Source organism: Procambarus clarkii, chromosome 64 (assembly GCF_040958095.1).
Source record: "Procambarus clarkii isolate CNS0578487 chromosome 64, FALCON_Pclarkii_2.0, whole genome shotgun sequence".
In the NCBI taxonomy this organism is placed as follows: Eukaryota; Metazoa; Arthropoda; class Malacostraca; order Decapoda; family Cambaridae; genus Procambarus; species Procambarus clarkii.
Window position 1 is genome coordinate 13,689,461 of NC_091213.1, and position 17,432 is coordinate 13,706,892.

Here is a 17,432-nt window from a genome sequence, read left to right on the forward strand (position 1 = left end):
AGAAGGCTCTGTGACTTTTCCTTCTCTTCCAAGATGAAACACGCTTAGTCTGTCTCCTATCCTCTTGACAGAAGAGGAACCTCGCCAACCTGACTTCTAAAAGGTGATACTGGTGGAATGTTTGTATGAGGTAGTTCCTCTGCTGCACAGGAAGACCAGAAAATATTTCAAGTGACTGAAATATTGAATCCCATTCGATGAGGATTCCAGACAGGGATTCCCCTGAGGCTTCAGGACAGCCGAGCATCGCTCTTGAGATAACACATTTCCTCTCTCACGGGCTTTGGACTCGAAGACCAAACTGATATTTAATATTGAATTTGTGTTGCAATACTTGGAGGTTCCCGAGGCTTTTAACAAACAGTACCTTCCTGGGGGCTTTTTGCTTCACAGAGGGAATGACGAATGATCCATCAAGCTGTTTGCTCTAGGACTCAACCTTCTCTCGCTCATGAAATATTCACTGTCGGAGGGAACCTGAGTCCCTGTTGCTGGCGGAGAAATGCTTCTCTTCCTCTCTCCTCAGCAAGAGACGGAGGCTACTGCCCCTTGCTCCTCTGCAAGAGACATAGAACTACTTCTCTTTCCGTCTTTACTTTTAATCTATGTATAAATCACACATCAGAATGCTTTCCATAGCTTAAATAAATCATAATTGCAAAATAATCATTTATTGTTACACATAAATATAATTAATATTAGCAACAATAATTTCTGGACTATTATACTTATCATTGTTTCACTTATATTAATAACAATAATACACAGATAAATCACAGTAACGTGATATATATCAGGGTGAAAATCCACAGGCGCTGTAATAAGGATTCGAACCTATGTGTTGGATATAGTTTAGTTTGGGCGATTGGGCATACCCAGCACATAGGTTCGAATCCACAGCACGGCTCCTGCGGAGTTTCTCAATAAAAATATAAAGAGCAATTTAAAGAAATTCCAGTATAAATATTGTTTTTGATAAGAAGGACTTAACGTTTTCTTGGATGAAACAGACAATTAAACTACAAGACATATGGGTACAGTACAAGTACACCACACGAGTATACACCACAAAAGTCGTAATCCTAAGGGCCCGAGTTCGATTCTCAATCGAGGCAGAAGCGAATGGACAATTTCTCTCACCTGATATTTTTGTTCACCTAGCAGTAAATAGGTACCTGGGTGTTAGACAGCTGCTACGGGCTGGGGATATGTGTGTGTGTGTTAGAGACAAATATGTGTAGTACATATGACACGGAAATAGGTCTGAAATCAGTACACTGGATAATTGATGGTTAGATAGACGGGGTCCAAGAGCTAATAGCTCGAAGCTAATAGCTCGAAACTCGAAACACACACACACACACACACACACACACACACACACACACACACACACACACACACATTAAATTCTACAAGCCTCATAGTTTTGTCATTGTAACTGAGACCACCAATGCATCTCCATCTCGCTTCCCATAAAAGTAATCCTTGCCAAGGAACCGAGTGGCCAGGAGCCGCTCAACAGCTGTAGGTTGTGGGTTTCAATGTTGAGAACATTCATCATGATGACGATAACTCGGACAGGATTGCCTAGCCCTCTCTCTTATGGTTCTGGCTATCTGATGCAGCATCTCTCTCTCTCTCTGTTTCTAGCTCTTCCTCCAGTTCTCTCTCTTATCTTTATCACTCCTAATCGCTTTCTCATTAATTGCACTACCCACGTTTATTGCCACTAAATTATTATTTAATTAATCTCTTAAGTTGACGTTCTAATCCTCCTTGTGGCATAAATTAGTGTAAAAGATTGAGAGATTCCCGCCAACAGGTGGCGGGCATCACCCCCTCTGGGAGCCGCATGCGGCAAATATAATTCCCGGAGATTACCCAAATTAGGTTCGGGTTGTGGAGTATTATCGATGGACGATGGAATTATCAGGGGAAAGCTCCAAGCCATTACGACTATATAGCACTTGGAAGGAGGGTCAGGATAAGTATTGGGGATGGGACCTGGGAGTAAAGGAATGGTGCCCAACAACTTGGACTATCGGGGATTGAACACCGACCACATATACCCACACGCTCACGTCTGCGTCTAAAAATATGTAACGCAAACAGTAAGCGCTATTATTACACTGTTAAATGATTGGAACAAATAATAGGGGTGCACCAGGGGTATCCCGAGAGCTTGAAGATGATTTAGTATGAATAACAATACTCCACAGTGCATGCTGGGAGCGTTGCCTGGTCTCTTACTTACCTATCCGTAATATATGCTGTTCTTTTTGTCTAACCAGAAGCATCACAACTTAAACATCCACCCTAACCTAACCTAAGCATCCACCCTAACCTAACCTAACCTAACCGAACCAGAAGCATCACAACTTAAGCATCCACCCTAACCTAACCTAACCTAACCTAACCTAACCAGAAGCATCACAACCTAAGCATCCAACCTAACCTAACCTAATCTAACCTAACCTAAGCATCCACCCTAATCTAACCTAACCTAACCTAACCTAAGCATCCACCCTATCCTAGCGGAGCCAATGCTCATTAGTCCCAAGAAGCGTCAATATTTCGGTGATATTAACTTCCTTTAACATCAATTTTCACGTTGGGGGTCAATAGTGTTAACAGTTTATTGTGTTCAGTAAGAGGACTAGACCTGTAATATATTTTACAATAATTTAAAGCAAAAATACCTGAGTACGAGGATCGGGAACCAGAAAAATACTGGAATGCATTTTGTTTTCTTTTACATAGAAATTGTCTGTTTCTGTATCTCCCTGACTCTTTACACTCCTATTAACGGGCTGAGAGCTTGTCAGTAGGCTTTTCGATTCTTGTTTTCCCTTGAACACGACTTGCCAATCAGTTTACATTCAGGTACCCAATTACTGCTGGGTAAACAGGGGCATAAGGTTATGGATTAACGCCTAGTCAATCCTCCCTGGCAAGATCTCGTCGTGGTACTTGAGCTTCTTGTGTGATATGGGCGGTGAGCACAGGAACCGCACACTAGGACTTGAGATACAAATATACAAGAAGAGGCATTGGAATTCGAAGGTCAAGGTCACTCAGATGTTGTTAGAACTATCACCTTCCCTCGCTCCCCCTTCCGAACACTGCCATCCTGTTGCCAATCCTTGCCAACACCTCCACCTTCACCTGTATCAACGTCATTACTATTACTTGCGTCATTACCTCGACAAGCGCTTTCATCTCCACTTAACACCATCACCACCAGCATCACCACTACCACTAACACCACTAGCGCCATCACCACCAGCATCACCACTACCACTAACACCACTAGCGCCATCACCACCAGCATCACCACTACCACTAACACCACTAGCGCCAGCACCACCAGCATCACCACTACCACTAACACCACTAGCGCTAGCACCACCAGCGCCACCACCACCAGCGCCACCACCACCACCATTACTACCACCTGTGAGAAATATTTCTTCCACAATACCCACAGAGGACCAATATAGTGTAAAATTACGCCCCAAACAACCTAAAGTTTAGGAGCAACACCCTATAACATGCCACATAGGCCTCCATCATGCCATCTAAGACCAGTATCATGCCATAACATGTCTTGTGTTGTAAATAAACGGTAAAGTGTAGGCATAATCAAACTTTATAGGCTGAGGACGGTATAATAATAGTTTAATTATCCTCTCGGTACGCAGAACGGCTTCAACGATGTTCAAGAGAAGATCTAGTCCCGTTCCATACCTGTGCACGAGGTAATCAGGTTTGAAACGACTAATAAATGTTATTAGTAATTACAGTTACATATTAAATGGTCCTAATTGAACAGAAAATTTCCTCATGAGTCTAGTAGACAGGTTTAAATGTTATTCCTTGATAATGCCTACGAATTATTGCGATTATATTTTAATCGATGATCGTAATTCAGGCTAGCTTGCCTTTGTCGGATAAATTCCCTTTAAATATATAATTGAATTAATGATTTACTTAAAATATTGGAATACGCCAATATTTTACGTATAATATTTCAATATTATAAGTAAAATATTAAATAAATTTAAGTTTACTGAACCAACAATAAGTAAGATTAAATTTATTGATAAAACCCGACGCTGATAAAATGTGTCAGTATAAAATTTGCTTGAGCATCTAGCCGCACTGTGCTTCTCTCATCCGGACACTTGAACACCTTTAGTCGTCAGCCTCCCTCCCAGCACCTCCTTGCACCTTCCAGCATACCCCAGTATCTCCCAGCATATCCCTGTACCTCCCAGCATATGCCAGTATCTCCCTACACCTCCCAGCCTCTCCCTGGACCTCCTTGCACCTCCCTGCACTTCCCTGCACCTCTAAGCATTCCTTAACTAAGCTCTAACTTTCCTGTCCAACAAGGATCCCGCTAAAAAAACTTTGGTTAAAGCATGAACGTATATAAAAAAATGTTGTTCCTCTCCCTCATTGTACTTCCCCTTCTTACTGTATCTTCCTTTCCTCACTGTATCTTCCCTTCCTCCTCCTCCTTACTGTATCTTCCTCTCCCTCTCTCCCTCCCAAGGGTGTCATCCCCTTACTCTGCACCTGTATCTCCCCTCAGGTGCTAATTACCTGTTAGGTAGGTGAGGGTCGCGACGGGGAGTGATGAGATTGGCGAGTCGAACATGGGAGCCGGAGAGGAGGATGATATGGGTGAAGAGAAGAGTGAGGGGAAACGTGGGAGAGGTGGAGTGAGCTGAAGGTGGGAGGGTAAAGCTAGTAGATATAGTAGAAAGTTGTGTAAAGAAGCTGTAAGATAATGAATAAATAGGGATATAAAGAAGAATAGTATTTATCAGAGTAGAGGGAATATAAAGAAGAGTAGAGGAAGTAGAGAAAAAGATTATAAATAATATTAGAGACATAATTAGTTGGCAACAGGTGGAAGAAAATAAGCAATAAATCTAAAGATTTAGGAAACAAAACTTGCTAGAAAACACAGTAGCAAAACTTGCTATCAAATACAAGCAAACACTCGGAAACACTTGCCAGCAAACAAAGCAAGGAAATATTTGCTACAAATGCACACAGAGTAAGGAAAGCCTACGGTGAGAGGCCACCTATCGTTAGGACCATACTTGTACTCCAGTAACCTGCCTCTACACTTACACCTGCCTCTACACTTACACCTGCCTCTACACTTACACCTGCCTCTACACTTACACCTGCCTCTACACTTACACCTGCCTCTACACTTACGGTCCCCTAGGAGGCCTTTGGCGGTGTCGTGTCCTTCAAGGTAAGAGGTGCGAGCCAGAGAAGGGTGTTGTACAGTCATGGGTTGGGGTTAAAAGTAGGGGATAGTGTAAGACAGTGAGTAGGTATACATTGGAATAGTATAGGGTAGTGGGAGGATGGAGAGTAAGGGAGGGGTTAGGATAGGTAAGTGGCTGCATGAGAATAGGAAGTTAAGAGCAAATATGGGGAACAGAGAAATGTAACAAGAATAGCCTGAGGAAATAGGAAAATAATCAACGAGACAAGAGAGAGAGAGAGTGAAAGAGGGAGAGAGAGCAAGTGAGAAAGGAGAGACAGGCTGGCTAGGGGAGTATACCCTCCAGCCTCTGTCACCCAAATCTGATTACCGACAAGTGATACCCGCGGCGAGGGGACAAATAGAGCAGAGGGAGATTGAGAGCGAGGGGAAAGGGAGAGAGAGAGAGAGAGGAAGAGATAAAGACGGAAGAGGGGAAGTGTATTAAGATAAATACAAACATATGCGGGAACTAGGCGAAGGAAACATATACAAGAAAAATATTATATGTATAATATAATATATATATATATATATATATATATATATATATATATATATATATATATAATATATATATATATATATATATATATATTATATATATATATATATATTATATATATATATATATATATATATATATATATATTATATATATATATATATATATATATATATATATATATATATATATATTATATATATATATATATATTATATATATATATATATATATATTATATATATATATATATATATATATATATATATATATATATATATATATATATATATATATTATATATATATATATATATATATATATATATATATATATATATATATATATATATATATATATATTAAAAACTCGAGGACAACTTAAAAAGAAGTTAGTAAATTTAATTACAAAAAGAAGATATAATAAATAATGGCGATAAACGTGACATGGAGAGGAATGAAAACTAAAGAAAAAATAAAGTAGTTCAAAATATGAAGGGAAAAGAGTTTGGAAACACAATATGAAAAGAAAGTAAAGTGCACTAAGAAATCGAATTCAGCTACGCTAGAGCAATGAGACAGAGGAGAAAGTTAAAGAAAGTAAGATGGAAAAATAAAGTAAAATAGGGGAAAGGCACAGAGAGGAAAGACACAAACAGCATGAGGAGGGAATGGCAAAGTCAATAGGAAGGGAAACGTTCTACACAGTGTGGAAAGATACAGACAGTAAGAGGGGAGAAGCAGAGACACCAGTAATGGACGGACAAAGAATGCAAGACGGAAAAAAAATTGGAACATTTCGTGTTGAAACACGAAAAAGTTTGGAGTTCTAGTTGATTTTTTACTTCGTGGATACTTACGAATGTAATATATATATATATATATATATATATATATATATATATATATATATATATATATATATATATATATATATATATATATATATATATATATATATATATAATTATATATAATATATCTATCTCAAATAATGAAAAAAGAGTATAACATCAGTGAGAGAATTAAAATAAACGCAAGACAAGCAGAGAAGAAAACACACTTTTGTTTAATTGCTTGTAACGTGTGACTGGAAACTCTAGGGACACGAAACATAGTATGAAACCCATAAATTTTGGCTCAAAGGGACGGGAGAGGAAATATTCAATAAAAGGAAGTAAACTGAGAGGAGAGGAGGAAGTAGTATGCGACGCTGGAAGGGTGGAGAGAGGATATTAAATAATTATAAATCCGGAGATCTTCTTAATGAAAACTGTTACCAAACGTCGCTACCTGGGAGATGTTTGATGGAATTTGCTTAAATTTCAATATCAAAATTTGTAAATTAGAATATCTGCATGTACAAGGTTAGAGGATAGGTGTTTGGGGCTAGCCTAATTCAATTTTTAACTGTAATTGCTGTTGGGTTGATGCTCAACAAGGGGGGAATCGGGAAAAGCATTAATAAAGCCAGGGTTCTCTTGTCACAGTGCCCAAGCGATTCCTAACAACGAATCTTGCAATATAATAACAAATAATTAGTAATTCAGAATAGTTATCATATTTTATAACATTACTCACAGATTTCCGCAAAATTGTCAAAAAATTATGTTATGCTTCAGCCATAATAGGCAAAAAATATTGGTGTCATCTTGCGACACACATAAACAATTGATAAATATACTTGACCTAATCGCTCTATAAATGCTTGAATTTTCATAATATGAAAAATTTTCATAATATGAAAAATTTTCATAATATGAAAAATTTTCATAATATGAAAAATTTTCATAATATGAAAAATTTTCATAATATGAAAAATTTTCATAATATGAAAAATTTTCATAATATGAAAAATTTTCATAATATGAAAATTCACACTACATATAAAACAGACATGAAAAATCATATTACAAACTACTGCGGTCTGATTAGGAAATATTAAATCGGTGAGCTCGGTGCATTGTTTAATTTATTAAGAGGGTAAAATATCTTATACAAAACAAATGTATAGAATTTCTTTCACCTTGATAGCCCTGTTCACCTAGCAGTAAATAGGTACCTGGGAGTTGGCTACCTACTACGGGCTGCTTTCTGGGGATGTGTGTGTACGTGCGTATGTTAGAAAGAAATATATGTAGTAGACATAATAGAGGAAAAATAAATTGGTTAGAAAGGCGGGGTCCAAGAGCTAATAACTCGATCCTGCAGATACATATAGCAAATAAAGACACACATATTTGTGTCAGTAATACGTAACAAATATCGTTCACATTCTATTACAAAAGAAATTTGTTAATTTTTTTAATTATCTTTTTCTTTCTGCTGTTGGATTAGGCCTACCGCAGACCCCGAGATAAAGGGAGTGAAATTTTATGCCGAGTCAATGACGGTTGAGCCTTGTCTCTCTCGATAACATTGACCTGTATTACTGTATTCTCCCGTAGACCAGTGACTCTAATTGTCACCTGTAGAACAGATGCTTGGCAATTACAATTGTCACCTGTGCACAAGAAGCTAGGTACCTACAGTCGTCACCTGTAGAACAGAGGATAAGTATATATATATATATACAACTCGTGGATACTATTAAGCTGCAAGAATTCTCACAATTGTTTACATTAGGGTCGCTATATCCTTAAACTAATGAGAATGTTTTGCTCTTTTGAGCGCAGAAAACAGGGATTCTTGTTGTCGTGCTCAAGGTCGATCTCGCAGCCCTCGGGGGCGGAGAAGGAGAAGTTCTGGAGGATGGCGGCAGTGAAAACATACAACTCCATCCTGGCCAGCGCCTCCCCCAAGCAGCTCCTCCGACCTGGGCCAAAGTACTTCTTAGTACACATTTTAGTATATCTCTCTTAGTACACAAACTTTGAAGTACACCACGTAAATCTTTAATTTCTCCAATGCACTTCTCAGATAGTTAATCAAGATATTTAGATACATTATTCATGACCGGATTTTGCGACAGAAAAACTGTTTATTTTAGCAAAAGAGTGAAAGGATAAACACTTACCCAGCCCAAAGGGCAAGAAGCCCTCCTTTTGCGCTGAGAAGTTTCCCTCGGCGTCTAAGAACCGGTCGATGTTAAACTGGTCGGGTTCCATCCAGTACTGTGGGTCCTCGTTACAACACACAGTACACCCGAACACCCAACTTCCCTGTAGAGGACGCAACACAACGCTCTCAGTGTTTCAACACCTAATGGTGCAAGATATTGGATAGTAAACTCTTGGTAATGACACAATAGAACACTCTCAGTGTTTCATCAGCGCCTGTTGCATGATATTGGGAACGAAATACACGAGAAACTTGCGAGGAGTGGATCAGTGAGTGAATTGGGAGAGGGGGAGAGAGAGGGGAGAGAGAGAGGGGAAGAGACAAGGGGGAGACAGAGGTGGAGAGAATTTACCTTCGGGATGAAGTAGCCCTCCAGATGGAGGTCGGAGTTCGTAGCGTGAGTGAACCCCAGAGGTATGATTGAGCTCTGACGGAGTACCTCGTGAATCATCGCCTCAACCACAGGCAGCCTGGAACATTGCGTCTTATAGCGACCCTATTCAACAGACATGAATTATATAATACATAGAATTATAAATAATTTAAAAAACTGAATGCTTCCAAGGCAATTACAACATGGTATTCGCCACATAGCAGTACCGTGTGTGTGTGATATATTTATATATAAATTTAAAGGTGTTGGTAGGTGTCTCCCGGGACGTACCTGGACTTACCTGGACTTGTGTTGGGTGGACGGCAAGGTGTCTCGCGAGACGACGTCGTCTATCTGCTGCTGCACGCGTCGCTGGACTTCGGGGTACTTGGCCATGTACAGGATGATCCAACGTAACATGCTCGACGTAGAGTCGAAGGCAGCAAAAAAGAGGTCCATCATGTTTCTCATAAGATCCTTTTCTAGTGGATAAAATTATATTTTTTACAGACAATAGCTGAACATGGTTTTAAGTCTTATCATTGTAACTTATTACGTGAGTATATTGTGAAAAATCTTATGTAAAATTAAATATATAAAGACAAACGTAAATATGTGTAAATCACAAATAAATTTACACGTGCTGGAGGCCAGACTCTTGGGGTTAGCCTCATTAAATATTGCGGGTTAATGGGGATTTTAAGGTTATCTAAGTAGGGAGAAGTTGAGGGAAGGGCGAATGTGCTGGAGAATGGGTGTGTTTGCAGGAGAAAATGGGGAGTGTTTGTAGGTGAACATAGGGAGAGTGTGTATTGGGACAGGGTTGGGATCAACAGGGATTCAAAAAAAGGGAAATCAGGCTTGACTAGCTCATGAGAGTTGAGGGCGAGATGACAACACTCAAACAGCAGAGAGAAAGGGTTGACTCGACTGCATTTTCCTGCAATGCCAGGAAGCTTTTGACACTTTCTCAAAAGAGACTCCTTAAGCTAACTCAAAAAAAGGTGTGTGTGGGTAGGAGACGGGTAGGGTGTGTGGAAGGAATGTGTGTGTGTGTGTGTGCAGGACGGCTGGTGTGAGTGCGCGTGTGAATCTAGATGGGTGTAGATGCGTATGTGCTTGTGGGTGGGAGTGGGTCAGTGTGTGTTTGTAGGTGGTTGTGGGTCCGTTTGTGCATGCAGGTGGGGGATACTACGCTTCTGCATGTTGGTGCATGGGCGAATACGTGTGTTTTTGTTCCTCGTGTGAATGCTGGGCCTCGCTCCATTGCTGTCTGTCTGTCTGTCTCTATGAATATCTGTGTATATGTCTTGTGGTCTGGTTGTACTCACCTAGTTGTGCTTGCGGGGTTTGAGCTCTGGCTCTTTGGTCCCCAGGTGCGATTGTCTGTGTGTCCCTTCATTCGCTTACAGATCAGACAAATCAACGCTTGACTCACCGCTGAAGAACTTGGCAATGTCATCTTTGGAGTCCATGGCCACAAGGTACTGGTCCACGACGTCCCGAGGATTATCTGGGTCGAGCTCGGCCCGATGCTCGGCCACCATCTCCTGCAGAGAGGATACATGTATACACGGACGACCCGAGAGAACGATACCTTCCGCAGACAATGATCATGTATACAGTGCCTCATTGTGAAGCTCCTCGTCCAGGATCACCCTCAGCCACTCAGGAAAAGTTATCATGTAACAGGAGACATTCCAGGGCAACCTGCCACCACCTGCATCATCCACTGAAAGTTTAAATATCCATTTGGAGACGTTTCATAGTAAACACCATCTTCACCCACTACAGGGAACAAGGGCAAGGCACTACTACCATCATCCATAACGATAGAGAAAGAAAAAGAGTGAAAACTTTCATTAACTACTCACCCTCGTTAATCGTATTGACTCATTATTCAAATTGTTAAGCATATCTTCGTGAAGAAGGCTTCCCCTTAGGAACTTTGGAATGAACATCTTGAGCCAGGGGATGTTCTCACACAGCATGACGAGCGCCGGCATGTTTTCGAAGTCTTTCATCAGCTTCATCAAAGACATGACTTCCTCATCAGCCAGGTCGTACCTTTTGCCTGAGGAACGGCTCCATTATTCACCATCAGCGTTAATTATTGTATATGATGCTATATCGTATATGTCCTATAGTAATATACAGCATTATGGGGTTCATTGAGAGGTAAACATCGCCCGTCGCAATTTATAAGGTGTTCTGTAGCGATTTATGCAATGCCATCTGACCCTCATTATAATGTTCCGGTAAAATTATTAAATTTATGTTTTGTTCAGCGAGTTCCTAAAAAATTACATTAAAATTATCATAACTTACATTCAAATAGAGGCATTTTTAATACGAATTTTCTTACATTTGCATTTTTAAGTTTAAGATCAAATCTTATGCTTTAAACTCCATATATATAAACAGAGAGTCACGGTTTATATATTTAGTTATCTGTAACCCAGGAACAACTTATAGTTTAGCTAGTAGAGTTGAGTGCGTTCTGAGGTGTAGCGCCTAAGATGGACTTACTTGCCACCATCTGCCACACGACGTTGAGGACCGCAATGTTGATGGACTTGGGGAAGGGTGTTGGCGCTCCGGTATATGTCTTCAGGTCCTCCACCAACATGTTGGCCTCCTGTAGGATGGCGTCCTCCAGGTAGGTCTTGCCCATGCCCAGGTCCTTCAGGTTACGCAACAGGAAGTTACGAGCGTTCTGCCACCTCTCCCCATTGGTCATGATCACTCCTGCAAGACCAACACAGTTAACCTGATTGGGGATCCACAGTAATCAAATAGTCCCTAATTGGACGAAGCTATCACGGATGATATACAAAATCTCTCAAATCCTCTTCATGAATCCTTAAATATTAAGGTTATCTTGGTTATCTTGAGATGATTTCGGGGCTTTTAGTGTCCCCGCGGCCCGGTCCTCGACCAGGCCTCCACCCCCAGGAAGCAGCCTGTGACAGCTGACTAACACCCAGGTACCTATTTTAATTACAGGTAACAGGGGCATAGGGTGAAAGAAACTCTGCCCATTGTTTCTCGCCGGCGCCTGGGATCGAACCCAGGACCACAGGATCACAAGTCCAGTGTGCTGTCCGTTCGGCCGACCGGCTCCCTTACGGTACGGTACGAGATGTTTGGGTGAGGACTCACCTGCGACCACTCCATCTGTCATCCTGTTGCACATGGGCATGAAGGGCCTGTCAGCCATCTCCTGCTTGCTGAAAGCCTCCATGATGAGCCGGTAGTTACACAGGAACATTATCTTATGCGATCCCAGCTCAGTCCTGTAATCAGATATGGGAATAAAATAGCGAATAACCTTAAAGAAACAATGTGCTTGAAGTTGAAATATCACACAAGTGGTAACAAACCAATATGAACTGCATGGGCTACACTGCGGAAGCTCCAAGGACTGGCATGAAAGATACAACGAAGTTATGAACATCAAAAGGAGCTTTGCCTCAGCTCAGTGCCCAACAGAGAGAGGACCTAACATCCTAATGGCGCAAACCTCGAACGATCCTGCACTTCGCCGAGATGGCATCATAATATACCCCTGGAAGAGGGGCAAACAGCTGGTGAGAGACTACACATGTGTATCCACCCAGTTATATATAATCTATACATATGACCTCGGTGCTGCTCAAGCAGGTGGTGCAGCCAACCACAGGAAAACAGCAAAATCAAACAAGTATATACAACTGGTCAATACACCTTTGTTTCCATAGTATCTAAGGCGCTCGACTCCTGGGGTGGGAGTGGCTTGAGCTTTTTCAAAGTATTGGGTTCTAGGCTCATTGACACCACCAGAGACCCAAGAGCTGGCCGTTTCAGCGCCTTAGTATGGCGATCCAGAGAAGGAAACGTTTGCTGCGTCCTTGGTTCCTGTCCAGAAACAGAGGAATTCCAAGACATTCACAGCTTTCAACTACGCTTTGTATTCGTCAATGTATTGATTTGTAACTTTTGAATATCTAAGAAAGTAAAACGAAGCTCAGAAAGGGGAAGGCAGGACAAAAGAACTTGGAAACTGTATTGGAGGGGACCCAAACATTCCTTCTAGTGCGTTGTATGTGCTTTTCTCTGAGGCTATGGGTCTCCTTCTTCCAACCAGAGGTGGTATTCCCCTCTATTTTATTGAGTATGTATAAGATATATATGTATGTATGTCCTACCTAATAGCCAGAATTTCACTATTTGGCTTAGTATGCAAGGCCCGATTTGCCTAACAGGGATTTTCCATTAGTGTCAAACATTATTTTCCAAATTGATTAATTCCAAATAATATTAATACTCTATATTAAGAACATGAAATACTGACTTAGTTGTGTTAGGTTAGGTTTGATTAAATTTTTATGTTGATTTTTTTTGTAATTTGTTAAAACTATGTATAATTTGTTAAAGCTTAATCATTCCATAAGAAATTTGACTAGAAAACTATAATGAAAATTCGGCTTTATATAACATGATATGGTGCGTAAGCAGACCAACAGACATAGTGTTTAAGAGTAAAACCCCAGCATCACAGTAGCGAGGGTTAATGGTATAGTCACGGTCAAAATATAATGAAAAATTTATTTTTAAAACTTTAAACAAAATTGCCTTGCGTTGCAGGATAATGTTTTAGCATTAGGGTGGGCTAACTTAACTGGATATAACGGCAGTTTGCTTTTCATTTACTCATTTAAAAATTTATATCACTGTTTGTATTACGTTCGTATTATTCTCAACTTAGCTTGTGTAACATGACTTTGAAAATACTTAAGAGACAATGTTCCCTCAAAACTGATTTTTTGAGAGATTTTGTAAGCTAAGTGAGATTTAAAACCATTATTTATAATAATAATAATAATAATAATAATAATACGAGGTCCTTGACAGACGTATCTAAAGCTGTTGAATGATTGCTAGACTGAGCCACAAATTTAATAAGATTATATTTAATTCACCAACCCAGTGGCTCGCATCCAGCCTCTTCATCACATACGACACACTGGTGGTCTATATGTATTTTACAAAAAATAAAAAATAAATAAACAGATAACTGTGCAAACAGCAAAAATGCATACCATCAATAATAAATAAGTTTTCTAAAAAAAAAAAAAAACAAGTTGACTACACTTACAAAACTATAAGGAACATCAATCATAAATTTACCTGAATATATCACCGTACTTTTTTCTGAGGGGCCTCACTTGGTTGACGGAGAAAATGGGGGTGCTCCCCAGGTATGGGATCACCAGCGGACCTGAGGAAAGAATACAGCGTGTCAATACTGGCGTGTTGACCTTCCATGGCCATTACAATCGTATGGAATGGCGAAGGAACGCGTCACAGAGACTTCTGCTTACACACATATACACACACACTCAAGACACACTTAAAACAATCTTATATATTGTGATTCATGAACTTCAACAGCCCTTAGTGACGGTTTCAGGCGGTGTAATACATGTGTATGATTCTATGGGACACAATACCTTTAGATGATATCAAGGGGTACAAATACTTTATGAATTCTGGGAAGCAGGACCTGATGATCCCTATTGTAGAGTGACCGACCGGGGTATGAAACCTGGCGTTGACCTCCACTGAGGAATAGCACTTAGTTACTCCCTGGGGTACAGCACAAGGGCACCAAGACTCACCTGGGGGCATGCCCTTGGGCCTGAGGAACCAGTACCGCAGCAGCACCACCAGCACCACAAACAGCACCACCTCCAACCACATGATGACGTGAAGCTGTTGCTGTTGGGAGTTACCGTCGCCTGCGGCAAGTTACCGTCGCCTGCGGCAAGTTACCGTCCCCTGCGGCAACACACCGTCACCTGCGGATTAAGAGAAAGTGCATATTTTCCCTACACTCTTAGAGTATGTAGTAATATCATTTGTTGTCAAAGACTGTTCCACGGAGCCCCTAACAAAAATAAGAAGAATGGCAGCTGACTGACGGCTCAAGAGGACGGGTTGATCTACTACCCTATCCCACTTTCAGACCTTCCCGGCCACTAGAGATATGTTGCTAGTTGTATATCGTCTCCATTGCATACGTCGCATAAATTGTATGGGAGGCAGAATGAATCTCTCTATCTGGAGAGATCCTGTCATCGGATGCTAGGTTTCACTCTCTTTTTGGACACTTATCATATGTCAGTAGGGCCACAGTCTCGTTTCTTGCAGGCCCAATCATTAGATATAAAATAATAGATGTATTTGACAGAGCTCTCTATTATCTATTGTATAATAGATGCTTTGTAAATCGTTTAGTAAGTTATCAGGCCACAAGCGAGGGAATCTGGAGCTTGAGATACACAAGCAGGTCAACCCCATCTTGCAGCCCATGCTATACAAGTCAAATACCGACTAACGTAAACAAATTTAAGTCCATATTGGACTTACATGTTATTAATCAGAAGCACCTTTGCTGTGCTGAGCGGGCCGTGGTTGCTAGGTTGCTAGGACATCCGCTTCTCATGATCCTTGTTCCACTCCTGGCTGTGGTCTCAAGGACAAGGGCGTCACTCAGCAAAACATATCAGACGCTTGTTCCGCCTACTCGTAGTTCTGGCTGGTTCTATGTCCATATTAGCTTCTGTTGTTATAGTTTGAGTGAAGATTCTCTCATTTATTATTCACTCAATCGCCACAGTTGAACTAAAATCTCATTCTTCGAAAATAAATTGCGAAAGTTAATTGTATTTAAAAAAAATAGAACATTTAGCAATGAGTTTAATAGAAAATAAATAACAAATTTGAAGGAATGGGACAGAATATCAATTCTTCAATAGCACAGACTAGTTTTACGTTAATTTAAACTATTTTTAACACAAACCTTGCGCCTGGCAGCCCTGCACGTGACGTTAGAAAATGTCGTACGCATTCTCTCTCCTCACTTAAGTGTTTTTCCTCATATAATTATGTTATCCTGTCTCTAATTTGAGCATTGCCTCAGTGGCTTGTAAACAAGGAGCTCATTGGTGACTCCGACACACAGATTCTCTCGCTGACCGTTGACAGAAGCATCAGTATGTATGTATGTACCACATACATATGGATGTACATTATATATATAATATACAGTACATATATGTATGTAGGTTACATATGATTCATAAGTTTTAAATGAAAGAATATTGATTAAAATGCTCCTTACACTCACACTGTGTTACCTCCACACGTCTCGTCCCACCCACACTTCCCCCTACACCCACACATCCCCCCCCACACCCAAACTCATACATGGGACACATCCCATATATGACAATCCATCCAACATGACAATCATCACTCATCATTTCCTCATATATTTGATTGCATCCCTGCATTACAACGACCAGAACAAAATATATATACATAAATTTATATGCGTATGATTGTATGTTTTATGTGTGAGTGCATGCATTTATGAATATGAATGATTGCCTGTTAGTATATATATGTATTTATGCACGTAGACAATATATAATCTACGTACATAAATTCATTTGTCCTTTACAAATATAGGCATTTGTGAAGGACAAGTTCGACTAACCTTTGGAGTAGATATGTCAGTATCTGGTTGAGAGAACTTCCTTTGTAGTCAGGAGTCGGACACCAGCACTCTAATGAACAAATCAACAAGGGCGGTGACGAGGATTCGAACCTGCGTCCGGGAGCATCCCAGACACTGCCTTAATCGACTGTCTTAATGATGTCAGCACTCTAATGACTGCGTATGGTGTAAATAGCCAAATTCCGGCGCCCTGATAACTGCGTAGGGTGTCAGGGGGCAGTCACCAACTTTCTGATGAGTGTGACTGGGTGTGTTGTCGGGAGCAACGCTGCCTGATAAGTGTGTGGCCGTTGGCACTGTTGCCAAAACTCGCCAGGAGTGTTGGCAAGAGTGAAGGGTGCAAGAGTGTGCTTGCCTGTTTTTACCGCTTCCGGTAAGTGAAGTAAGTTTAATAATGTACCCGAGTTTCCCCTTCTCTCTCTCTCTCTCTCTCTCTCTCTCTCTCTCTCTCTCTCTCTCTCTCTCTCTCTCTCTCTCTCTCTCTCTCTCTCTCCCTATCTATCTATGTATCTTGCTCTCTAATAGTGCTCTCTAATACATTTTTGTTCGTGATTTGTTAACGAGGTTGGCAAACCCTGCACTATAAATAGGAGCATAATATACATTAGTTTACTAGAGTCTGTCATCTAACTATTTAT

General features: G+C 40.5%; 1 protein-coding gene across 1 annotated transcript; it reads right to left on the reverse strand.

The window, feature by feature from the left end:
- Positions 1-7,751: 7,751 nt before the first annotated feature.
- Positions 7,752-17,040, reverse strand: LOC138354731 (cytochrome P450 2L1-like). Its single transcript, XM_069309197.1, has 11 exons — positions 16,774-17,040; positions 14,891-15,070; positions 14,400-14,490; positions 12,393-12,526; positions 11,760-11,978; positions 11,105-11,304; positions 10,669-10,780; positions 9,532-9,712; positions 9,210-9,327; positions 8,814-8,958; positions 7,752-8,612 (listed from the first exon to the last, which is right to left on the reverse strand). Exons 2-11 carry the CDS (start codon positions 14,970-14,972, stop codon positions 8,428-8,430), a joined length of 1,467 nt encoding a protein of 488 aa, XP_069165298.1. The 5' UTR covers positions 14,973-15,070; positions 16,774-17,040; the 3' UTR covers positions 7,752-8,427.
- Between the last annotated feature and the right edge of the window lie 392 nt (positions 17,041-17,432).